General features: G+C 37.3%; 1 protein-coding gene across 4 annotated transcripts in view; it reads left to right on the top strand.

The window, feature by feature from the left end:
- LOC137278572 (uncharacterized) overlaps nt 1-26,451 on the top strand; it is a 78,051-nt gene extending 51,600 nt beyond the window's left edge. For all 4 annotated transcript variants that reach the window (XM_067811027.1, XM_067811026.1, XM_067811028.1 and 1 more), the window contains 2 exons: nt 16,133-18,710; nt 19,411-26,451. In XM_067811027.1, coding sequence (XP_067667128.1) covers nt 16,133-18,710; nt 19,411-19,505 — 2,673 coding nt within the window. In that variant the 3' untranslated portion in view covers nt 19,506-26,451. The remainder of the gene's footprint in view (nt 1-16,132; nt 18,711-19,410) is intronic.
- Nucleotides 26,452-27,699: the final 1,248 nt, after the last annotated feature.

Genomic DNA, 27,699 nt, shown 5'->3' with positions numbered 1-27,699 from the left:
GTTGACCCTAATAAGAACTTAGGTAAATGGAAATACTGTTTTATCAGGAGCCTATTCATTAATAGGTCTAACATAGGGGGATATCATTGTTGTTGGATATTTGTTATTAAAACAATACCATTATGTTTTACATGATTCTTGTGTACTCTCCACATGTTAGATGACACAACAATTGCTTGTAGATTTTGGGGGGCCAGATAAGGTTTTCCACTGATATTATAGTTAGAGGGCCACAGGGTTCTGGAGCTGCAACCCTGCTGTTGGACCAAGATCTAATGAGCTATTTATCAGCCATACCCTTTCCAGTGAGTGTCACTGAAGTGTCACTCTGGGCACACTTTCTGTTGACAGAATGCGTAAAGTTTGCAAAAATACCGAAATCTTCTTCGAACATCCCATGCGTCTGAAATTAATTGCAAGCTCTTATTCACTGTCATGAGCTTTAATGCATACCTTGTCATTACATTTTTTTTAAAAGAAAGCAAACTTTTCACAAGTAAGAGGCAAATAATATGGATGACAATTTCTCGTTTAATGTATGTGACAGTGTTTCTGGGATATTCCTTGCTCTTTTGTCTTGTAAATTGTGAACATTTCACATGTACACATATAATGATAATCAATCATAATGATTATGATATTTTCCAGGATTCGTCCAAATTTTACTGTGTTAGTGCCATCAATTATGTACAGCACTATGCCAGTTCTTGTTTGAGTGGAACTGATTCAAAAGTTAATAGATATCGATTCATTTTTTTGGTCTGTTGTTCAGTGCCACACCCATCAATATTTTAGTGGTCTCATGTCAGCTAGTCTGTCTCACACTCCCAGAACCACATTATTTTCTCTACTGCCAAAGCCCTCTCAGCAATGCTAAAGCCTTAAATGAAGCAAGTCTAGATTTCCTCCGTTTCAGGTTCTGAATCTCTGTTCTCCCTGGGGCTCCTTGTCAGTTTATATGGGTTAGTTTGTTACGGCCAAAATTATGTATATTCAGAGACTAAGGCATTAGTAACAAGTGATTGATGTGCCATTGATGTATAGTGAATATATCTTTGGGGCTGAAAGTGATGTAATGACCAAATTGAAAATGAAATCAAGGAATTGATAAAATGATAATATGGAGGTGAAGATATGTTACAGAGAAAATTCCATTCTCTTCCCACAGAGGTTACTTGTCATATCTTTAGACAAACCGCTGTTCTAATACAACCGTTTCATGGTGCATGTGTTCAGGATTCATGATTGGTTGCAACCAGATTGAGTTGTACAATCAGCGATGTTGTTTCAAAACTGATCATTAGCAAGGGTTCCAGAATTTCCGTATGCTTTGAAATAAATTATAACCTTCCCCCCGTGCGAGATCATTCTCTTCCCACAGTCGTTACTTGTCACATCTTCCTATGTAACCTCTGTTCTAATACGACCCTTTCGTGGTGCGAGTGTTCAAGACTTGTGATTGGAGGCAATCAGATTTAGTAGTGCAATCAGCAACCTTGTTTCAAAAGTGATCTTTAGAAAGATTTCGGTAATTTCCGCATGCATCGTGAAAACTAGAACCTCTTCCCGAGTGCGATACCCAAATGTTTCTTCTAGACAGAACTCAGTCATGTCATTTTTGTTTCTCCTCATTGCTTGCATTTGTCAAGTTGAATCTAAGTCAATGTAACACGTGTTCTGATTAAACAGAAAAAAGGGAGATAAATCTGCTGCCATTTTTTGCCGCTAGGAGATTTTATGAGAACCGCGAAAAATGGCCGTATTAGAACAGAGGTTCGTAGGAAGATATGACAAGTAACCTCTGTGGGAAGAGAATGCCTGCGGGATGTGCAGACATTTCTTTTAAACAAAACTCAGTCGTGTAATTTGGGGATCAATGGCATCTCCATCAAATTCGTTAACAATGAACTAGCTAGCCATTAAATTGCTTGTGTGTCACATCAACACAAGTCGCTGGCAGAGGGATTGTTTTGGCCCCCTATTTGTTTGCATTGTAATCAGGTTGGATCTAAGTTGATGTAACAGGTATTTTGATTAGATAGAAAGGAGGGAGATATTCTTGTTGCGATTTTTTGTTGGTAAGGGATTTTTGGAGAACCAGGAAATATGGCCGTATTAGAACAGAGGTTCATAGGAAGATCTGACAAGTAACCTCTGTGGGAAGAGAATGTGTAAATACCAGAATACAACCAGTATCATAAGCCAGCTTAATATTGATTTAAGTACTAGTAGATATTGGAGGGTATATTTATATGTCATCAGTCTAAAAAGTCTGACTATCCCTCACCTTACACAGGTATCCTGCAGGTATACTATGGGGATGGTGTTGCCTTCCACTGGTTTACTCACCTGGGCCCACTTGCACAAAGCAATCTTAGCGCTAAGACTATCTTACGCCTATGTTGAAGAATGGGAGTTACAATCATTGTAGCGTTAAGATCGCTTCGTGCAAGTCAGTCCAGATCTTGAAATTAAGGAGACAAGTAAGACTACCTCAACTGTTTCATATTTAGATATTAAAGATTCACAGTGAAACAAAACATCTCCACAAGGCTGTATGACAAAAGGGATGATTTCAACTTTCCAATAGTAAATTTCCCTTTCATGTCGAGTAATATTCCATCATCTCTAGCCTTTTTTTACATTTCAGAACTTTTGAGGTACAATTGCACATGTTCTTATATCAAGATTTCAAAGAGCGTCATGACACACTTGCTTGGAAGTTGCTTAATCAAGGTTACACCATTCAAGGCATCAGTAAAGTTTTCAAGACGTTTCACGTTAGATATGTGGAGGAAATTTCCAAATTTGATGCATCAGTGACCCAAATTATGTCTGATGCAATTTAACTCATACAGTATGTTCCTGAATTATTTCAGGGGAACAACTGACTAGACTGAGCATATGTTTATGATTGGTGCCACCAGTGGGGCAGGATACGCTCACCTTTTCGTGAACACCAGGAGTCATTGTTATTTCATAGTGATTCATAAACACATGGTCTGTCATTATATCAAATAGTGGATCACTGGCTTGTCAGGTTCAGACACAACTTGTTTACACTAAGCGATACTCTTGAAACAAATATCTGCTCATGATAAAGTCACAATTGTACAATCGACTCCACCTTTGGCAATGAATGTTGAAAGAGTTTTGTTGCTTCTGTTTACAAGCATTGTTAAACTACACTCGTGCACTCAAACACTCTCTGTGAACATCTGTGTGGAAATTATTTAACAAAGAAAAACATTGCAGATGCCTGAAAACATGCATCGATGGTGAGCAAATAAGATGTCAGCACATGGTACTGTTTAATAGTGTAGAGATAGTACGAGTTAGTCTCTCTCACAGTCCCTGAACCACATTATTTTCCCTCCTGCCAAGCCCTCTCTGCAATGCTGAAGCCTTTAATGAAGCAAGTCTAGAATATCTGGTCTCTCTTCAATTTATATTGGTTAATTTGTTACTATCAAAATATATATTCAGAGACAAAGCATTAGTCTTGGTATGAGTATCTTTAGTGACAACAACAGCAGCAGCCTGTATGGAGATGCACAGAAACTGTGACTACAAAGACAAAATGCATGTTCACTAATTCACAAACGTTAAAGCAAATAAAAACAGTTGAATTGCTAAAACAGACTTTTGATGTTGAGGATGATGGCAAATTAAATATCAGGACAATCAAACAGTTAGGTTTTTATAGAATAATAAGTCCGACTGATAGCGTGAAACTTATATGCATAGTTGGCTATAAACCATACATGGTTTATGCAGGCTTATGCTTGACGGAACAGTTGTTTGTATATAGAAAGTTCCTCTCAAGTATTGAACACTCCCATGAGTATTATGAGTTATTGCCACTCTGACAGAAGCCCTAGAGGTAATTCATGGAAATATTTCAAATGAAACAATAATCTCCACCATGTGTTTGTCATTTGACGATGCTGGCATGCAGGAAATATATGTTTACCCTCAACTAAAAGAAAGCCCCCTTACTTTATTACAAGCAGTTCACATTTCAGCCTTACACCAGTACTTTCTGTTACATCTTAAGCAATAATTTCCAGAACAGAAGGGTAAAAATATACACCACTACAAAATTGTTTACAGAGATAATTCTCTCCCAGATGTAAAGGACCTTTTCTTCATGGTAGTCTTATGAAATGAAATTCACAGAAACACATGTTGGTTCGATAATTTGTATTGAATAATTTTTCCACCACGGAGGGAAAAAACCTATGTATTTATTTGAATAGGCCTTGCAGTTGACTGTTGGCAAACATCCAGTCTCCTTCTTCACACTGGCATATTTGATTGTTGATGTTTCCCATGTGGCAAACACATTTGGGCAGATCAAGTTACAGGAAAATGCTAGCTTGCTGAAATAAACTATAGCCTAGTAAAGCCACAACTAATCCTCATGGACTATGCTCTATTTCTGTTTTTTCTCCAGGCCTATTTCATGTCTTATGTCAGTAATAAAAGGCTAAATATTCAAGTAAAATCAGTTTAGTCCATGGTGTTATAAGGACAAACTGAAGAATGCTGACAGATGAAACACACCTGCAGGAATGTAAGTATACTGATGTCCATGAAAATGTCTGTGGTTTATTCGACCTTGATCTTGATCACCTGGCCTTGACAGCACTGACTGTTTTCATGGTATATTTTACACATAGAGCAAATGACAATGAGCTTTTATCTAATTATGTAACTGACTAAATTGTATTTATTAGTACTTATTAAACAAGACGATATACTGAAGTAGCAATAAAAATGTAAAAGTCATTAATGCTTGACTCCAGATTGGTGACCTCTTATCATGCTGAGAATTTCCCGTGAGAAAATCAACTAGTATTTCAACTTTTTCGTGATAATAGTCTTGTTTGCAACAATGAAGCTGTATGTGTTTTTTTATTCATCCAGTGGGCAAGACAAGGTATTGAAAGGCAGCCTCCAGATAGAGTGGCCGAACAAGTTCTATCCAGCATGTTTATAGTTTGTTGTTGTGTTCTGCTGCAGACAACAATATTGCAGCCATTGTGGGCTTTACTGACTCAGCTCGTGGCATGACAGTTACTGAAAGCATGAACGTCATGGGATGCTGTCAGGATACTGTGACACACAATTATCAGTCACAGGGCCTGACTACTTCTGAAATACTGTACCTGCAGAGAACTGCTGTATTTTGCCTTCTGCTTGGTAAACCAAAATGCAGTCCAAAATTTTGGTATTTTCGTTTTTCATATGGTCGTTTCTGTCGAGTCATAGAATGACAATTTCATTCATTCAAAATAACTAAGATTACTGTTATTTTTTCCATGTTGTTAAACAGAGGAAGTTTTGGACTTGTGTATGTTTTATGCATTATGATCATATCTCATTAACCGAAACAGGCCAACCAGAAGGCCTTATACCACAATATGTACCATCCTGTGGTAAGAGTGTACTGTTTCACTCCCATCTGATCACCTGGACCATGTGCCTCTTTCACTTGCTGTCTATAGTGTCTACACCATGCAACACACCAAGTCACAGCTGAGAGTTGGTTTCAGTCTGTGGTCACGTTTTAAGAAATATTCCTACTCCATGGCCTTGTCTAATAACAGTACTGTTCAAACTTGCACAGGGCAGGTCAGCCCACCATCTTCATACAGTTATAATTGCATCATAGCTTTTATGTCATGACAGAAACACATAAAAAAGGATGTTATATGATATTGGTATTTCCTATTGCAAAGTTGTTTTGCTTTGAGTGTAAGGAAGTGTTGATAGTAAGTGGAAATTCCCGGAAATTCATCCTGATCCATAGTTTGTCAGTATAAAGACCTTACACTATTGGAGCTACCTCCAGAAGTACGAAAATACATCTCAAGAGCTGTTCAAAGGGGGTAATCACAACTCACGTACTTACTCTGTTGTTTTTCTTGTGAATATATGATTATTTTGTACTGATAAAGATGTGTAAGAACAAGACACAAATGAATGTAGAGTAGTAAGTTGACGTCCTGATTAGTCAGCTTAGGCGAAGTGTTTGGTCTGAACCTTCATTGCTTACAAATAGCCACACAAGGGAAATATAGGTCAATCTTTTAAGTAAGAGATTCATTTCTAGTAATATTTTGAATTTATTTTTATGACTAGGAGGACTGAAGTTACAATTTCAATTACATTTTCTATATGTAGACATCAGTTTGTGGTCTGCTTTTGTAATTTGAGTGTTTTCAATCCATTCAAGATGAACATGGACAGTGATAATGAAAAGGACTGGGTTTCATGAACGTTACAATAGTTGGTGGTGGTGGTGGTGCCACATATTGATAGCATTATATCACTAACACCACGATGGTGCATGCCCCCTGGCTTATGACACATTTCTCTGCCCTAAAATTAATTAGATTTTATGTTTAATTTCGAAAGGGTTTTTTCAATGGTATTTTCGATTGATCGATATTCCATCACATTAATACTAAATTTTATCATCCAGTGTCTAGATTTTTTTGTTGACTTGGCAAATTTATAGCCATGAGCAATAAAATGGATGAAATGCCTGAAATGGAAATTGATGGGAATACTTGTATGCTGTGCTGTAAAAAATGTATTAGAATGACTTCATGCGATATGATCGTCAGTGGCCTTAAAACGCTGCATGTTTACAATCTGTGTTAGCCAGTTGATATTCTACATGTTTGAGCTGAAAGAGAATTGTGTTGTTTATTTTGGAAAGAATAAAAGTGATCATGCATAGAGATGTAATATACATAGTCAGTCCACAATAAATGGAGTTCATAAAGAGTGTTTTGACGTTTTTCCCATTTAGGGATTAAATAGATGGCTACATTTCCTATGTCAGCATTGTCATGCCTTAAATAATATTAGTTATGTTCAAATTCACAAACTATGGAGACGAATGAAACAAAAAACTTTGTTGTGCATTAATGATTTTCAGCTAATCGTCTGCTTGTGATAAATGTTCTCATAAATAAGGAAAAATTATCAGGACTATATAGATTATCCAAGAGGATTTCTCGCAGAAGAATGTTCCCAGTTGATTCCATTCTTGTTCTGTTCTTGTCAAATCAAGATCAATTGGTTTTTGTGTGTGAGATGCCTGAATTTTGTGCCCATGTGTTTGTTCTCAGCCATACTAGAGACTTCATTCTGGGTATGTCTGAATGTCACTGAAGGTCAAGATGGAGTCTTGAAACCTATACCTAAACTGTAAAACTGAACCATCTCTGGGCTAGTACAAGCAGCCACATGTATGCATATTACCACACAAAATGATCATTTCACCATGTCATATTTCATAACACTGCAAGACTAATGACTGATAGCACACTGTGAACTCCATTTATGGTTAATTCGTATACCACAAACAGATGGTGTACAGCTGGGTGGTGGGGTAGCCTAGTGGTTGAAGCGTCCGCTTAACATGCCAAAGACTTTGGTTCGATTCCCCACATGAGTACAATATGTAAAGCCTGGACGTGATTTGTGGAGTGTTGCTAAGAGCTGAGTAAAACCAGGGGTTTAAGGGACACAAGTTCTTGCATCCTATACACATAAAAATTGACAGTTTATAATGAAATTTATTACTGCATCCACACAAATGCAGAAAACGTCAAAGTACTTCTGCAAGAATTGCAATCAAGTAAGAGTAAGTTATCACTGAGTTTGCTACTTGCTGTGTTATGGTATTTCATTACTGTGTATTGATGTGTTGATCATGATACACAATACAATAGCAGTATTAATGATAATATTTAAGTGTCTGGACCTCCATTTCGTTGTCCAGGACCCCTGGAAGTTAGGAGCATGAGTCCCAGGGACCCTCAAATACATGACTAAAGGTAAATCCCTGGTAAAACTAAATTCACTCACTCAATCACTGTTGTACAATTAAGTAAGTGCAGTGCTGTGTACGACTTGGAGCTTAGTACTTTGCCATACTTTTGTTGAAATACAAGGTGAACAATTTTCTCTTTCCTATGTTTCAAAAACAAATTGTTCAGTTTCCTGAATATACCATTGCTCTTTTTTGAATATTCTAATATTCTTTCATTGCTAAGTTAAGGAAAAGAATATCTTCTTCCACCTGGTCCAAGCTTAGGTAATAACCTTGTTGTGCAAAAGAAACCCAGTGATTCACTGCAGCAATATGTAATGATTGGATTTCGGTATTGATGATTTAGAAAATAATATTATTCTGGGTTTGATCAGATCATTTCATATTACTTCATAAAATGTCAAGACGTGAACAGTCAGAATCACACAAGACTTTAGAGTAGTCATCAGAGTCACTGCTCCAAGCCTGTTCTTTTTTGTGCTGTATTCTTGCTGAAGTCTGTGTTCTGAGATGCACTGGGCAGTGGCTGCAGGATGGTATAAATAACCTGGGGTTTTTTCGTTTGTGTGTTTTCAGGTTGCACCTGAGCTCTGTCTTGTCATGTAATAAATCATTTTCAGTTTCCATTTGAAGAGTAACACATGCAATGTGAGATGTCTTGCAAAATAAAATGATATCAACTGAAGTTTATTAATCGTTTTCAGTATTATTCTGGCAGCGATATGTGAATAATCAAGTCTTAATCTTTGATTATCAGTCACATGTATTAATACAGACAGTTGCCATTGCATTTAAGTTGTAGGAACCTGTGTTTCATGTCAATTTGAATTACATACTGGGTCCCTTGTGCCCCTGAAAGCATATTTGGAGAATTCTGTACTTTTTAGAAACAAATAACAACAACATCTACAACAATACCATACTTCAACGCACTGAAGTTGATGCATTCCTTCATTACACTCTGCAAGAGCATGGACGGTAGCAGAGCAAGTAATATCGACTTGTTTGACAATGATAGAAGAATATGTATCAAAACATCACTTCACCTGAATAAAGAAGTTGTTCATCCATAAAGTTGTTCTTATCTGATTCACCAATTTCTATATATGCCTCTCAAAGAAGTAATATTGTTACGATATTGAAACTGAAAATAATTGTAGATACCGTCTGGTATCATCTGGTATTAACTGTCAACATGTGTCTACATCTAATCTTGGAGGACATTTCCAAATTCAGTGCATTAGTAATTTATATAACTAACATCTGATTGATTGAGTGCCTTTGCATGTCTTTGCTGATCACCTTTCAGTAGACAATGGGTGTCATCATGATATTGACTCACAAGCACATACTTATGAATGGCAAGAAACAGAGATGACAGGTGATTGCTATGGTTTGGTCACTTTTCTTCTAATAAAACCCAAAAGACTTCATCTTTCAATGGCTGCTTAGTTGGCAAAAAGCAAGATTGAAATACATAATCACCTCACAATTTGAAAGCAGATATGACATTCATTACACATTAAGCACCATTCTCTACTTTCTTCACGGTTACATATGTATTTCTTAGGAGACTTTTAGTTTCCCCACCGAGCATGTAGTTTGGAAATAAGTTGTGAAAAGAGATGTGACAGCTTTTCTATAGCCTGCTTATCTGTACTTTTATTGCTATCAGTGTTCTTGTTCATTGCTTGAAAACTTCTCTTGATTTCATAATGGTTTATCTCAAAGCACTTGTATCCCATGTTGTCTTGATTGCACTTGTTTGCAGGAGGCACTCTGTGTCATAATGTTTATCTTATAAACATTACAGAGTTCAAAACACCATTATGGAACTCAATAAGCTGGAAATGGAGAATGATGTTGAACTTAATGGTCTTTTGATGGTTTGTCAGTGCAATTAAGGATGTGATGATGCTAGTTTCTCTGCATCAGATGTAAAGGATGACTAGTCTTGGAGAATGTGGTGTTAATCGAAGTCAGATAAACACCACTTTTTTGGCCTACTTACTCAAGGTTTACGGTCCAACAGTTGTTGATCACTCTAAGAGACAGTCATTCATTGGGGCATTAATTAAACCTAGTCTTTGAAAGTGTACTGCCAGGTTAGGTCTATGGTAAAGGTACTGCAGGACAGACATCCCAAATATGTTGCCTTATCTGAGATTCGCAAACAGATTATTATGTTTCAGCTAAATGCAATGTTGAGATTTCTCACAACAATGATTCAGCAAGTTTAGTATCAAAAGTCCGGTGTAAAAAACATTGCTTCGCTTGATTGCCCTCGACAGGTGTGTCTCCTTCAAAACGACAGGTGACTAAGTCTGGGGTCATGCATGGTTTACAGCTTTGTCTGGGCTGTGTTTGTAATGATGACCAAGCAGCTAGTAGGGATAGTCTTCGTGTGCCCAAAAGCAGACAGTATTCATCTTGCACTTGAAAAGAACTTTCTTGTGAAATGTATTTGAATTACAATAATTACAGTGCAAGTAAGGAATTACCTTTGTTGACCATGCATGCAAACAAGTGCATATGGAACATTAACATATTTTGACATTCTGTTCATTTCAGGTTTGAATTGATATTATAGTGGCTTGAATTGGTATTACAGTTAACCTATCATACATGGTTGAGCAAAATGAAAGCACTCGGTAACATGAGATAAGCATGACAGCTTCAGTGTGGAAAAGTCCATGTTTGTGACTCTCAGGGCATAATGCTTTAAGGATTATGACGTGAGATTGATCTGTAAAGTGAAGATAGAAGTGGCTTGACTGGTTGTGATGGTAACACCATGTGCCTAATGACCTTGATGTTGTGTTGGTTTGGTATGTTTGGTCCGTACAATGTGAGATTGGTTCATGTGTAACCTTACGTACAATGTGAGATTGGTACATGTGTAACTTTACGTACAATGAGAGATTGGTACGTGTAACTTTACGTACAATGTGAGATTGGTACATGTGTAACTTTACGTACAATGTGAGATTGGTACATGTGTAACTTTCTGTATAATGTGGGATTTAGGAATGTGCAACTCAGTGATCAAAATAACGGCCTGCCCGACTGCCCGTGGCTGGTAAATTTTGAGTCGGGCTGCCTGGAAATTCTATCCACCAGCCCGATTGTCTGGCTGAAAATTTTAAGGTTGACCTACTTTCAGTTCGGTCTCAGGACGATCATTCCATTTTAATTGTCATGTCATATTTTGATTTAAGAAAGATGAATGAAAGCTACAAGTATATTCCACATTATACATGGACATCTTCAGCCAGTGAAGATAGCAATAGGAGACTAAAAACTGATTGGCTTAGGAAGCTATGCTATGATTGGATATCTGTAGTCACATGGTTCGATAAGATCCAATCAAAGAGAGGGTTAATTACTCATTTGTACTTGTTACAAGTTGCAAAAACGTGTGTCAAAGAGGTGGGCAGACAACTTTCAAGATGGACAGGCAACTTTCAAGATGGGCAGGCAACATTTATGTCAGCTTGAGTTGAAACATTATTTAAATCATTGGTGCAACTTCCTGTATAATGTGAGATTTAGGAATGTGTAACCTACTACAGAATGTGAGTCCTAGGCATGTGCAACTTTCAGTACAATGTGAAATTGGTACTTGTGAAACTATCAGTACAATGTGTGATTTAGGAATATGCAACTTTTTGTATAATGTGAGATTTAGGAATAAGCAGGTGAGGTTTAAAATACTGTTTCTGTTAATACACAATGAATTGTGTACAAGTAGTTGGGCCTTGAGGTTTACAAATCAGTTTGATGCTGTCATCACTGTAAGACATCCATCAGGTGCCAGTTTTAAATGTTTGAAACAAATTTATACTTTTGCTTCCACCACTTTTTGCTTCCATAAGTTTCAGTCCGATCAAAAGCCCTGATGTGAGTTATTTGAAACTGTAACATTAATGTGACCATTGTGTTGGTGCCATTATAACATTGTCAAATCCAACCAAGTGACTTTGCATTAATGTTTAATGTGTTTTGTGTGCTCTTTATCACTGTTTTTCTTTTTACACCCGACCCGTGAAGGTCCCGGGGTAGAATAGGCCTTCAGCAACCCATGCTTGCCATAAAAGGTGACTATGCTTGTCGTAAGAGGCGACTAACGGGATCGGGTGGTCAGACTAGCTGACTTGGTTAACACATGTCATCGGTTCCCCATTGCGCAGATCAATGCTCATGTTATCGAACACTGGATTGTCTGGTCCAGACTCGATTCTTTACAGACCGTCGCCTTATAGCTGGAATATTGCTAAGTGCGACGTAAAACTAAACTCACTCACTCACTCACTCACTTTTTACACCCAATGACATCGTTAGAGAGAGATAGACAACTTTTATTATGATTCAAGATTGATGTAGAGTACTAACGATGCTCTTAAGTCTCATTTTCTGCAATATGCAGGCAATCTACAAATCAGCAGTGTTAAGTGGAATGATTTTTCTTAGTCTACCAATACACAGGAAATAATCTGTAAGTCCTTGTGCCCTGTTGGCCATTGTGTAAACGATTGACAAGTTTGAGCCTGTCAGTAGTATTACAAATTCCAGTATTGTGGCCTCATAGAGGCTTTGGAATAATTCCAGCATTAATCTTTACCTCAACAAAACCAAGCAAGCAGCATTGCAATTTTGTTCCATGGATACAAAGCTTCTGAGCTTGTAAGGTTTTTTGTCAAGCAAGCCTGCACTGAGGTTATGCTGCCACGACTAAACATTCATTGCGAGTATTGTAGTGTATGGATAAATATATTTAGTGTCTCTAGTGCATCATATAACATAAATTGTTATGCAGGGATGTTCAAGGGGATATCAATGGATAGCAGTGTTTGGCAAGTGTTATCCCTACAAGTCTCTTTTCTACAGCACACTGCTTCACATCTTACATCTGACTTCTCCTAAGGCAAGAGGTTTACTTCAAAATATGCCTCCATTAAATGGGTACCCCATAGGATGGCATGGAAGTGTGACACATGTATGGCAGCCAGGGGTTTATACTCCCCAGGGTGAAGTGAATGAAATGTTCACTGGTTCACAAGGGTACCTCATCCCATTGTCCGTGAGGGACCAGTGAACAATGTATTTGTCTTACCAAATACCTCAATGTTATTTGTGAACTGCTTGAAACATGGGTATCGGATCGTAAACTTTAGCCAACTTGTGTGAATCAAACAATTCAAATCTTGCATCTTTTTGTTTTTTCCGGTAGGTATTGCCTTAGTAAAGTTGCCATGATGCCCCTCTTAATATTCACAGGGACTACATTTGAATGTTTTGTCAGAATTTATTTATTAGAGAGTCAAGTATTTTTGTAGCCATCGTCTGATTTTGTGGATGACAGGAGAAATACAGATTTAGAGGTGTCTCCCTTCCACTGATTTCCATTTTCAAAACATCTGTAATTTCCAGGCATCATTTAATGTTATTCAAGATAAAAAAGTAACTACCACAAAATACTGAATGAGATGCTATTGGCAGCAGGGACGGGGGGAGGGGGGATGGGTAATTGCAGTGCACCTTACTTGTACACAGGGTACAGTGCAACTAATAGAAGAGCGCTCAGACAATAAGACAGCAACATTTATGTGTGTTGTAAGGTAAATTGCATTGATCATGGCTGTTGATTTCTTGCATTATGACAGTGCATGTAATATTGAATAGTGCTGGACTGATTGATTTAATAAACAGCAAATAGATTGATCATGCTTTTGTCAATAATGGGCTCGGGTGACTAATCAGTATTCTTAATAAAAAAACATAAACATTTAGAAAGAATATGTATTATTGGTATGGTTGTTAAATCAAGACATAAAAAATTTATATAGTTTCCTTGTTTGTAAAACTGCAGTGGAAACAACATACTCACATTTGTGTCTCAACAGGAAATTTCCCTGATCGTCTTGATCACATTATTACTGATGGCTGTTACAGTTGCACAATGCTATTACCTACATGAGTCTTTTGGTGGGGTGTACGATTATCTGCATATTGTCTGGAATACCTAACTCTACTATGAAATAAATATTTTTTTTCCAGCTAAAATAATTCTTAATTCACAATTCATGTGTTTCAGAAGTTCATTTCCTTTTAAAAGTTTCTTTCTGTTCTTCAATCCCTGACACCAATGTCCTCATGATAACAAGCTTGCTCTCTGATGACATATTGTCAAATGTCAGCTCTACAGAGACCTTGACCTTCATTCACAGTAGTAGCAACTGGGACACATGGCCGTGACACAAAATGGTTGTCATTTACATGGATTCACAGTTTTAGTTACTTTACAATTCAAAACTCATGTCTGTTTCTTTTCACTCAGAGCAAGAAGTCACTGGTCATATTCGGAAGGAACCTGCATTCCATACCAACTATTGTATCTGTAGTCAAAGAGTGTTGCATGTGACATAAATAATGTATGTGGCCATTTTTCAGTGACATATATGCAGTTTGAATATTTGTCAAGTATTTGAATACAAAGAGGCAAATGTTGAAAGTTTGCTGAAACAAGATCAGTGGTGTATATGAAAGACTTTTACCTCCAGTGTTAAGAATGAATGTTTTGAACCTTTGTTGCTTTGAAAATCTCTGTAAACAGATGATACTGCATCAAGCCTTTCAGTCAGTTCTACTAGGGTGTTTTCAGTCAGGAATACAATGTGTCAGAGTTTTGTTCACATCCACGGTATTTGTCATGTTAAGTATCATAAACTTCCAAGTATTTCTAATTTCGACAACGTTTTATCATAGATGTTATTGAGGCATGAAGTCATGCTTTAGATGAATTCTCTTGATGTTATGACTGCAAATGATTTTTATAGTGTGTAAGTGTTTAATAGGTACATTAAAGATTCATTGTGAAGCTTGTGTCCTCAATCACACTCCACTTTTGTGCCCATAGAGGGACTACTTGATAATGTGAAACACCATGGGAACTGAAGGTCTCAGATCCAGTTTGATGGAATAGCCTGGAATGCTGTTCTTTGTAGTTTATGCTACCTGGCAAGCAATGCGTATCTTTTTATGTGAGTACTACCGGAAGGGCAGGACAGTCTTGCCTTTATTGCGTAACTCAGAATCTGGTGGGGTTGGGGGGGTGGTTGGAGGGGGAGGAGGTGTTGAAGTTGAGACCTATCATTCTGTATCATTCACATTTCATGCAAGCAGAAACATGTGAATCTGCTCATTGTTGACCTACTTCCACTGATCTGGTGACAAATGTATATGCCACAAAGTCTGCATTCTCCATACACCACAAGGCCTAAACCCAGGAACTGCTACTTAAGACATTATATTATACAACCGATACTTCCGCCTTCTTCACTCAAGATACAAGTCATTGTTATATTAAAATTAGGTGCTTCACACTCACAGTCAAGACAAACCACTCGTGATTTGATGGAGTGCTTTCTGATTGATATGGAATTACTTGTACTAGTGTTCCAGACCTGCAGTCCAGTACTGTGCAGTAACATAGCACAGTTTAAGGCAATTATCCATTTCTCATATTATTTGCATTAGATAATGAAATATTTTTGTTTTTGTGATCAAGAATGTAAGTGTTTGTTTAGCGAAGAATGTTCTAATTACATAAATTTATTTTTATGCAAACTTTAAGTCTGTTTTCAAGGTTACAGATTAGGTTTTTAGATAATTATATATTTGTTGAGACAACTCATCTGTTTATTATTTCTTTTTTATTATTCCTTCTTTTTGTTTTTCAGTTCTCCCTAGCTATAAATATGATAGGAACTTCAATCTTTGTGAAAAATGTAGCAAGTAGATAATGATGTAGATATCTGCAAGTTTATTCATTATCATAAATTTTCAGTTTGAAACAGCTTAGATGTGTTCAAACATGTATTCCAGGAGAGGCCAGTTGTAGTCAGGGTAGTATTGATTGAGGGTTTATGATCTTACAACAGTCAACAACCTTATCAGCTAAGGTATTGGAGGACCCTTGCTTGACAACTGTCATTTGAATTTTCAAATCCTGCAATGTTAAAGGGTGCTATCACACATTTTCACTGGATAGTAGGTTATATCTGGAAGTTATGTATGAGTATGAGTGTTCACAACAAGCAAGCAGCCAAGAGATGAACTGTTTAGGATTTACATGTATTATGAAAAAGGTATATATTTTAGTACTTACCATACAGTTTTGTGAAAAGATATTCTAATGACATATGAATGTATGACATTGCTGTCTTAATTTACATGATTAGGTGAATGAAAACATTTCCTGATGAAATTTCTTTCTTTTAGGTTCCTTTCCTCAACATGCCAGTAAGAATGAAGCCGGAACCAGTGGATCCTAACCCGCCCCAGATTCCCTATGTTCAGCAGCTGGAACATGTTCTTACAAGTCCTCCAATGTTGCGTCCACCAGGACCTGGCCCTTTGTATGTGCCACATAATGTACAAGTTCTCAACTACAATCCAGAGCCACCTCCACAACCGCAACCACAAGCACCACAAGCACCACCAGCACAACAAGCACAACAATCCTCAGCACTAGAGAAGGACCAGTCACAGCAACCTTCATCACTGGAACCTTCTGACAAGAATGAGGATGACAATATTGAGGACAGAATCGATGTTGATAGTATCAAAGGAATATTTGGGTGGGCAACTATAGACACTGTCAATGTTCCATACATTGTGAGGAAACATAAGAAGTATGTGGCTGTTCGGATTGTAGAGAAGAAACTTTTGAGCAGGTACCCAAACTCTTTTCCTGATGAACTGGGAAAGAAGGAACCTCTGGTTAGTTATTTTGTGACTGAGAATGAGGCCAAACTACTTGATGAAATTAACCAGGTCCATTGTAGCTGTGAGTATGGACAGCAGGCATTTACCTGCAAGGACCTTATAGTTGATATGGCTGAATTTGAGGATTTCTATAATCTTGTGAAAAAGACTTTTCCGGATGACTATTTAGCAAAACTAAGAGGAGAGATTCCACAACAGCAAGTTCAACAGCCAGTTGAGAATGAAGGAAAGCCAGTTGAACATGTCAAATCAGAATTGGCTAAGGTGTGTGGTTGGGTCCAAATCAACAATACAGTGTCCCCATATATCAGACGCTACTCTGGAAAGTTTGTTCCTCTATCAGTGATTAAATATGCTGCTGGTTTATTGACTGAGTTGCAGATTGAAGGAACACTGCCAACCTTAGCTGAGTGCAATTTGCTCAATGAAACTTGTAAAGCTGCTGGATTTGATTTCACATTTGGCCAGAACACAAAAGTTATCCACTTGTCAGAAGTAACACAACGATGCCAAGTTAGCATTCTTGAGCTTCCATTTGATGATCCACTGAAACATGCTCAGTACATAGACCTTCCTTCACCTACAAAAGCCCAACAGGCTGCACCAAACCAAGCACCAATAGGACCGAGACCTCCAGGCAGCGTGCAGTCCCCCAATGTCAATCCATTTGCTGGATACCCTAGTGCTCCTCCTAATCCATTCTTCAACATGATGCCAATGATGCCGCAACGGTATCCCCAACAACCTATGGGCCAGTATCCCTTGCCACCTCAAGGACAACGATTTCCCTTCATGCCTCCACAAAACATGCCTAACCCAAGATCTAACATGGGCTCTCCCCCAAGACAAAGCCTTCCAAGTCCTGGTCAGATGCCCTCACAGCATGGTCAGTTCCAACCGTCTGGCCGTCCATCACCAAGTCATCCCCAGAGCAGTCCTCTGAGCATGATGTCTCACATGGCTCAAAATGGACAGATGCATCCAATGCAGGGGGCATTCCCAGGGCAGATGCATCCAGGAAACATAGGGCCCATGAATCCAATGATTCGCCCCAGTCAAACTACACCCATCAGTCAAGGTCCTGGTATGTCTCCCCTGGGGTTAGGTCAAGGTATGAGAATGCCTATGACTGCCCCCACTGAGATGATGCCAAGGGGCCCAATGCTGCACACTGCTCAGATGCCACAGTTGTCACCGTCTCAAAGTGCTATCTCTCGTTTTCCAAATCCTCATAGCATGCTCCCTAGTCAGCAGATGAATAATCAAAATGGAAAGCTGGCAAGCACTCCTAATTCTACATATGCAGCCACATCTCCAGCTGCTTCCTCTATATCTAGTAGTCCAAAGACTGTTCCAAACTCTGCACCTGCTCCTGCCAGTATCCCTGCAATGAATGGTGATGCTCCTCAACGTCCACCATCTAATCAGAGCTCTGGCCAAAGCAGGTCAAGTTCGCGGTCATCCTTAGTAGACAAAATAAGTGGAGTAGTGCTGAATGGAAAGAGCATATCATGCATGCACTTGGACCATGCAGAGAAACCAGGCAAATTCTGTTTAGTGGAAGCTGTGTGTAAATTATATTTTTCTCAAAGTAGTATGAATGAATTTCTCTATGCCCTTCAGAATGTGTTGAAGATTCCTTTACATTCATGTAATGAAGATGAAGAAAAGGCTTTCATTCAGTATTACAACTTGCCAGTGAGTGTTTTAAAATGTAACAAGATGATCAGTCTGACAGACCTTGAGAAGTACTTCCCACAGATGTCATACATGTTCAGTCAATGTGATACACCCACAGAGGGCTCTGAGGACCAGAATGGCACTGCTGGTGATAAGCCTACCACCGATTCTCCTGTACTAGCTTCAGATACCACTTTATCTGCCCCACCAGCAGAAAGTCCAGCAGATGCCAGTCAAAGTTCAACAAGCCGCAAACGGCCCAGTCTTACTTCCCTTTCATCTGCCCCACCTCCGAAACAGCCCTGTCGAAGGCTTGAGGAAATGGTCCAAAGACTCAAGCAATCTCAGAACGCAAATGATGGGTGTGAGAAACCCACAGAGGAACAACAAGGTAAGTTCCTAGTATTATTTCGTGATAATTATTATAAAAACTGGCTTACTGTCTTAAATCTAACAGTTCATGCATTAGTTTCAACACAACTACAGTTGACCCAGATTAGGTGGTATTTAGGGGACCATTCCAAAAGCTGTTATATTACCAGTAACACCATTTCTTTCATCACAGTGTCTGATAGCACAAGCATGAAATAAAACACAAAAATGCTAAGAAGTCATTGGTCATTGGTCATCATCACACATGAAATTTAACACCATCAACAATGTATTACATGCCACATGCATTTGACATACGGTTACTAGAGTGTGCATGTGTGTGTGTGTGCCTGCTTGTGCACTCAATTCACCATACCATTCTTCCTTCACCATTTTTCCAAGCCTGTCCAAGGACTTGGTTTTATTAATCAACTATATGTAGTTAAATTGTTCCTTCAGATTCAGACGTGAAGCAATGGACGAAATTGTTCCATTGATATCCTGGGAAACATTCTCGAAATAATAAGTAACTGGTGAGGATTTTGTACCTGTATTTTGTTTTAAAAACTATTCAAAATCTTATTCTCCAAAATTTGAAACTGATTAAAATCATTCAGAGGCCATTTACAAGAGTAGTGACTGCTACAAGTATGAAATCAGACTATTGTTATAGCCTCTTGTCCATGTTATTGGTTCTTCATCAATGTTACATGTTACAGAGGAAGACCAGAAGCCTGTCACTCTTCCTCCCCCTACAGTAGCAGCTAATGAAGGGGAAACTGGTAGGAAAGAAGAAGTCATTGTGCTAGACTGAACCAGCTAAAGAAGAAAAGCGTTTTACTAAAACACTTTGGAGAGGTGCAGATATATGTGTTTCTAAAGGGCTGGTTTGATTGAGTATGACCTCCAAGAACACTTTGAGTGGAGTTGATTGATTTGAAAATTATTCTTGTAAAAGTCAGTCATTTATTGTGGTCAGTTGAATGATCTGTACAGAATTACTGTTATGAGAACCTTGATCACACTCTGTTGGTCAGTGATTAATGTTTATTTTGTGAGAACTGTTTTCAAAAATTAACACAGAAGACATAACACTGGGCAAAGGACATGAAGTATTCTGGCAATGGCTGTTGGAGAAGACAGTGAAAGTCTTGTTTGAGACCATGTGGTAATTGTTGGGACCCTTAACTGAGGATGTGTTGTCTTCTTTTGTGACCAAGAACAAGAAATTCATTTTGGTTTTGGACTCTGAAGCATTTTGTGACATAGCATACAATAATGTCACATTATTTATTTTGCAGTGTACTATTCTTTCTTTGGAGAATTCAGGGTATCAAGTGTAATGGTGCAACACTGTTTACAACTGCATTTATTGCTTATATGTGATGAAAAAATACTAAATGTAACTTGAAACAAAATGTTTATGCACAATTATTTTATGAGACTGAACATCAGAAGCAGGGAAGCTGTTCTGTGAGTGCAGCTGTTTGTTTTTGTGTGTGACATGGCTTCCCAAATCAAAGGACCATCATTGGTGATGACCACAGTTGGCACATGTTATGTATGCATGTGGTAAAGATTTCTTTGCATCTCTGTTCTTCATGTCAGAGAGAAAGGAATAGGGTACAACCAGACCCACCAGCAAGAGCTATGTGTGTCGTTTCGCTTGAAGGACAGACCTGTTCATGATATAAATGAGAGATTTACTCAAAAGCAAGCGGGAAATAAGAGTGAATAATTTGTTACGTGATCAGAGGTGAGTCATTCAACACAAGGCTGATATTGACAGTTACTGATAAAAGAGTTTCCACTGCCAAGTGCGAATGGTGACCTGAGCTTATACAGGAGTTGGATCAGACAAGTTCCATGACATTTTTCATTGACAGTAAAAGGAGTCCTCCCAAAGGAACTGTTGTTTCCTTTTTTCGTAGTTGTCATTGCACTAGCCTTCATTTATTTTGCTTAGGCCTCTGCTACTTCCATGACACCTTTTGGATCAAGACTGAAATAAATCTTTGATTCTCAGGCACCACCTGCCTCAAGACAACTGTGCTTGAGAGCTGTAAGTATATATTATCATTTTGACCAAATACAGCACACACTTGCACCTTTTTGTCAGAGTCCATCTGAGAATTGACTTTGTTTTGTTGCCTACTTATGTTTTCCATGATGATCTATATTATTTGTGAGGAATATTACCGAAGATAAACTTGAGCTAAATTGTATGACAATAATCATGATCAAAGCTGTGTGAAATGTTTACATGCTGAGTTACCATTTTTTAGAATCATCTGTATGCAGAGGTATGCAGGATTTGTTTTTGAAGTTTTATGTTGCTGTGTTTGTTTTGTCACTGAAATGAAATCCAAGTACTTTGTTTAAGACTGGTTACAAATGTCAGGTGTACTTGTCTTTGACTCGTAGCATATACTCCACATAGTGCTGTGTGAATATTGAAATGTAATTCAACTGAAACTACCTGATGCCAGTCCGTAATATCTTTTGGTTTTTTTTCACATTTGGGAATGCACTGAAGTATTACCTAAAAACATAATAATATTGGCGAACAATGTCTGCCGGAGTGTAAGGACTGCTGTGATTAATGATAAGGTCATACAGTGTACCAGAGTATATCAGGACAGACAGGTTCCAATGCAGACTTTTAACTGTAGAATAAGATCAACAAAGCTATCATTACGTTCATGCAAGAGTTACAAAACCTTCCACTGATTGTGAAGTGAGTAGGAAATTAATACTACATATGAGTAAATTTGTCAGCTATTTTTGGAGAATATTATGTCTGCTTTTGTGACCTGATACATGCAAAACTCTTCTTGACATTGTTTATAGATAAAGTCTTAGATGTGTCAACACATATTTCTCTTCATTCAAAAATAGACATAACAATTTACCATGTTGCAAGTATTCTGTTGAGAAATATGATACATTAAAAAAACTTTGCAGCACTTCAGTGATCTGTCTAACAATAAAACTGCATGTTATAGTGAGGGCATTCCGACAGTTGACAGAAATGAATGCATGTTTTTGATTGTCCCAGTGACTACAGGAAACCTGATCAAATAGACCTACTTCCTAATTCTTACTGGATGAAACACAAACCACCTTAAGCAATGCAATCTTTGTTCTACGACTATAGTTGTCTATGTGAAAGTTTGGGCTTTAAAATTGTTGTAGCACTAAGATTGCTTGTGCTTGTGGACTGACAAAGTCAAGTCCTTATTAAAATTCACAAGTTTGTTGTCTTGTGTTGAATTGTTAGTCATTCAATAATCTGTTGATACCATGTCATTACTTAGACCAACTTAGACCTATTTACCCATATATAACTTTTTGTATACATATCCTGTACAGAGCTTCCACTTCACAGTGCTATATGTGTTGTGATCATGTGTCACTACTTACTGTAGTCAGATTCTATATTGGCTGTTGTTTGTCTTGTGTTTAAGCATGTTATTATTGAGTGTATGTGTTAGACATTCATTGGAATCATTTTGCCTGAGATTCTCACTAGAGGTCTGTTTTATGGCCTGAGCAAACATTTGAATCGTGTAGCAAGGTTTTTTTCTGATTTAACATTCGTTGAATTTTCACATAATGCCAAAATCATGTAATGCATTTTGTAGAAAGGCATGATTGTGGCATATACATATTTTCCAGTTGTCAGGACTGATTTATGTGTAATCAAAACACTTTTCACCCATACATTATGAGATAGAAGTTGTTCTCATTGACTCTATTGATTATGTTTTTTGTTTCCAGTATTGACCTTTGAGTAAAATATGAGCAGCAGCGCAACAGTGCTACTTTGCAGATTAAATATTGTACCTTGTTCAATGAAGGTACCGGTATGTTGCTAGTGTTGGTGCCTTCATATTGGTATATCGGTAATAGAAGAATTCGACAGACATCATTCAAGACATTATCTTTACTGTCATTCTGTGAGGCAAGCATGACCATGATTGTGATCTGACACGAGATGAGGATTAATGATTTCAGTATGTTATTGCTGAGATAAATCAAAAGATTATTTATGACCTTCTTGAAAATTGTTCTTTAACTCGGGTTAAGGAGAAATGTTTTTATTTGTGTAGACATCATTTCTTTGATGTTAAGGCAGGTCTGAAAATCAGGATTGAATATTCTTGCAAATGCTGGCAGAAGGCAATAGATGAGAGTATAATTTGAAGAACATGGTGAAAGCTCCTAAATTCATGTTGATAAAATGTTGATCACCTGAACCAAAGGTTACAAGTCTTTAAATTTGATCATTTACTGTAATATTTAAGACTATCTTTTTTGTCATTGAGTGAAAATGTTCCCGAGTTAATTACTTAAGTTATTTATAGATTTAACTATGATGGCCAAAATGATTATTAATGTCATAGCTGAACTATGAGCTTGTGTCATCGTCCTGGAAACTGAACATCACTTGCCAGCTAAGCGACTGTACAATTATTCCAATCATTCATATATGGCTTAAAAATTGCACTGCTCTGAAAAGATCTGATATTAATTTGGGGCTAACAGATGTGTCATTCCTTAATGTGGGTGAGCTACAGACCCTCATTGTTTCTAAAAGACCCTGGTGTGAATCTCCCTACTCATTGTCATGGTGCCCAAACCATTCAGATACCATTCATATCAACATAATGTACAGTTAGTCACCTACCTTTTTTGTATAGTGATCATTTCTTGCATGTGCACTTTGGTTTTGTGTACATGTTGAGTTTGTAAACATGTTGTACAGAATTGGAGACTCCCTTGACAAGAGGTGTAGGTCATTCATTAGCCATTGTGGTACATTGTCTGTCTGACATCTTTCCTGCAGGCCCTTTTTTAAAGGACAGGAAAGTATGTTTACGGCATTTGTAAGGAGTGTGTGTTATGCATCTTTCATTCACGTGAATGCTGTCAAATAAAATCTAGACATTATCAACCTTTAGTGCTGAATTAATAACCTGAATTTCCGTTGAATCCAAGAAAGCTAAGGTGATTCATTGGACTTGGCAGTTTTGAGAGTTCCACATTTTCTCAGATAAATGAGAGTTGCAGCCACTCTCAATGCCTCTTTGGTTCAAAAGTATTCTGTGGTTGCATAGATCAATGTACATACATGTACAAGCTGTATGTGGTGTGCTGAAACATGTCAAACTATTTCTCTATGTTGTCAACTTTGTAGGTAAGTTTTTCTGTAACAGACATGATTTCAAGTAACACAAAATTCTGTTCAATCGTTTGCGTAATTTTAAAAATGCTGTCAGTCATGTGAGTGTTGTGTGATAAAATCTACAGTACTGCTACTTAATGTGTCAGGTATTATGGCCTCATGTTCCAAATATTGTATGAAGTCATTGTTTCATGAAGCTGAAATAAGAAGTGAAATGCCCACCCAAAACTTTCAAAGAAGTAAATGATAACATCTTAACACTTTAATTGACAAATGAAGACCTTCCGGGGATTTTCTTGGACTATTTCAAAAGATACACTTTTAGCAGAAACTGATAGAAAGCAATAGCACTTAATCTCTGAACCACTGTTCCTCTACTTATTGTTACTAAGTAGTAACACTTGACCTCTTAACCAATGTTCCTCCACTTACTAGTATTGTTACTAAGCAGTAGCATGTAATCTCTGAACTATGTTTCTCCACTTGTTTCCACAAATGGTCAAAGCGCTGGATTTAGTCGCCATGACAAACTGTGTAATCCACTTACAGGTACAATGCAGCAGTGTATGTTTGTTATTCTACTTAAAATCTTTTGGTGATTCATGGAATCCTTGAAACAGTTGAAAATTATTGTGAATAGTATGGTGCATCATAGACAATCATTTCATAGATTTGGTAACATGGCATTAAGCTCAGCACCTTTACAGGACATGAGAGCAAACCAATATGTGGGTAAAGTTCTCTACTGTTCTCTACTAAACTTTTTTTCCTGAAGAGAAATGTAAAGACGGTGAAATGGCAATTAGTTCAATTAAGCATTCAGTTTATCATTTCTTGTGAAAATATATAACATGCCTCTTAAAATTTGACTTTTTGTGTCAGTTGGAACATGAAGAAAGTATAATGTCAACTTTTTATTATATAACTTGCATCAGTCTTTCATTTGTTGCTATAATGAATATACATTATAATGAGGAAACATGTCCACATGACTCACTTTATTGGTTGTTGGAACAATATGAAGCAGAGACTTTGTTACCAGAAGAATGTGTACATGAACTAGATGCATTGGAAGTATAGTAGACTCCAGAACAGGCATATGCGTACTCATGTTATGGAGGAGTTGTGTTCTTAGTAAAATGAAGCAGAATTATTAAGATTTCTTCCAGACATTACGTTCGTGAAATGAATGGAAAATTTTAAATGGCATTACTTATTTTTGATAAAGCACATTCATTTATATTGAGTGGCATATTTGATCATATCAAAACCATTATGAAAGCAGTGTTTTATTTCTAGTCCTTTACATTACAAATATTTGAAGGGTCAGTATTTCTTTTTCCATGTACAGTTAAATAGTTTCATTCTGCCATTTTGATTTTGCAAGGGCATTATCTAAGATAGAAATATGCATTTCTACATTATGTGAGCAGTGTGTACACTGAATGTAACAATACAATTATCACACTAAATGCTCTGTGGTTACTAAATGTTTCGCAGTCAGCGTAGTTGTAAATAGCTTTATAGAAATATGAAGTGTATGTTTGTAACACAACAGCTTTCTTCCATCCCTAATTTTACTAATACTTAGAGCAGATATATCAGTGGGGAAAGTCAATACCTCTGATGAAATTTACCACACTCTAAATATCACATGCAATAAAACTTTCCAAACATTTATTTTTGTTTTGAATAATTGGTTCCATTTTCAATTGTATTATGAGCATGTACTTTTGCAGCTTTCATCTAATTTTTCAAGTATATGTGTGTAGGGTAAGATAAATATTATCACATCTTTATTTGCAATGAATTCTGGTTAATAAAAGTATGTTGGTAATATTCATATTCATGTCAATTCAGGTGTTGAATGAGCAAATATTTGAACTACCTTAGAATCAAAGAAGTTTATGATAAGTAGATTTGACAAATCGTATAGTTGGTGTGATTATGAAGTCACAAACACCACTGTTATTACCACTGCTTGTAAGATGTTTATTTTTCCGAAGTCAACTTCTTTGTGAACGAAAATTATTGTTTATTGCTTTGAAGGGTTTGAATACCATTTGACTAGAAAGGTCAGTATGTCGATTCCTCTGTTTTTATAGAAGCACAACATTTTGAAGTCAGAAACACATATCTGTACTCATTTCCATTGCATTGGTGTGGTATCAAAAACAACAGAAAATGAATGTCTTTGGGTGTCAAAATCAATGGATTAAGGATTTTATCAGATTCATGCATTGTTCAGACATCTGATGACGGTGGTTCCTCATGCACAGCAGATGTCCACTCAGTTGAGGATGGTTTACTGAATTCTGACTCTTTCCTCTTGCTTGTGGTATTCCAACCTTTATGTTGATACTTAACATTTTCCAAAGAGCTTAAGTATGTAATTCTGTATAGTCCTTGTCCACCTTCATGCTCTACGTTCCTGTGTGGTTGAGATAGAGCAATAATGGTACTTATTACTGTCCTGTACGGTTTAGTAGACCAAAGCAATCATGGCTGTTATACTTTTTGTACAGTTTTCTAGTGACTATTTGTTTCATGAATAAAGAATTATGATACTGCATTTGTATGTTGTTCTTTGATGAAGTTAAATGAACAGGACAGCCCATGCTACCTCACTCACAGCATATACTCTGGGTAGAATTACGGACATGTTCAGTGTCTCAGGAACACACTCTTAAGAAATAAGTAAAAATGTACAATCTGTTTCTCTCAAGAGAATGTCCATGTCTCTTGCACAAAGTCTTTGACCTTGTCTCATGTTCATTATCAGCAGACATCAATAAATATTTTCATTCCAGCTGTGCCGGCATCATGTGTTAGTGGCTGATACTTGAGTTTTTGCGATTGTCCTGCACAGCAAGAGACTGAAAGAAGCAAGAAGAGTCTATCAGTTTCATAACTTATCCTCACATTGCACCTCAAGGTCGCTATCAAGACTACTAAGAGGTTTACAGACTCAAAGTATTGGACATGACACATTGGATTTCTATTTCAGAAACATTGATAACTATTGAGAGAGCCTTGAAAGTGCATGTTAAACTAAACTGGTTATTTTCATAAATCTGAGAAGAGGCTGCCATGGCAATGTATAGAATACTGTGCCAGTCACAGCATGTAGTAGCATGGGAATCTTAAGGTGGCCCTGATCATGGGCAACTTTGAAGAAAGTAAATACCACATCAGAGAATGAACTTTCGTTTTGCAAGTCCTATGTCACTCCACTCCGGATGATTCACATAGAGAGAGAAGAGATTTTCTGCAAGGACAGTTGACATCCAACATCTAATGATGCTGTGACAAACATGATAGCTGTAACAAAGACTTGGTACTGAAACAGTCAGCAAAACATTAAAGTTTTCAAACATGAAGTTCCAATTCACATTTAAAGACATAGTCTACTATGGCATAAATCATGGTCGATTTTTTGCTTGATGCCAATTCTGCTACGAAAAAGATGGAACAGATAAAACTGAATGATTTTGTGAAACCATCAGCGACAAGGTAGAAACAAGAAGGAATGGGACAGAAGTTTCGTAAATGTTAAAGCCGTCCAGAATTGCCTTCCAGAAGGCTATTGATGAGATTCTACATCCAGTTCCATGTAGATCATCATAGATAAAGATCGTGCAATTACATTACGAAATATTGTTCCAGGTACCCCATATCGTCTGACAAACGGTCGATTTGCTTTCAATTATGGTTACAACTACTTACGAAAAATGTAGATTGTAAACAGTTTGGCATCATTATTATTAGACGGTATCACTGTATGTATCGTAGTTTTTTAAGTACTCTGCCCACTAGGTAA

Source organism: Haliotis asinina, chromosome 3 (assembly GCF_037392515.1).
Source record: "Haliotis asinina isolate JCU_RB_2024 chromosome 3, JCU_Hal_asi_v2, whole genome shotgun sequence".
Lineage (NCBI taxonomy): Eukaryota > Metazoa > Mollusca > Gastropoda > Lepetellida > Haliotidae > Haliotis > Haliotis asinina.
This window is presented reverse-complemented; position numbering and strand designations above follow the sequence as displayed.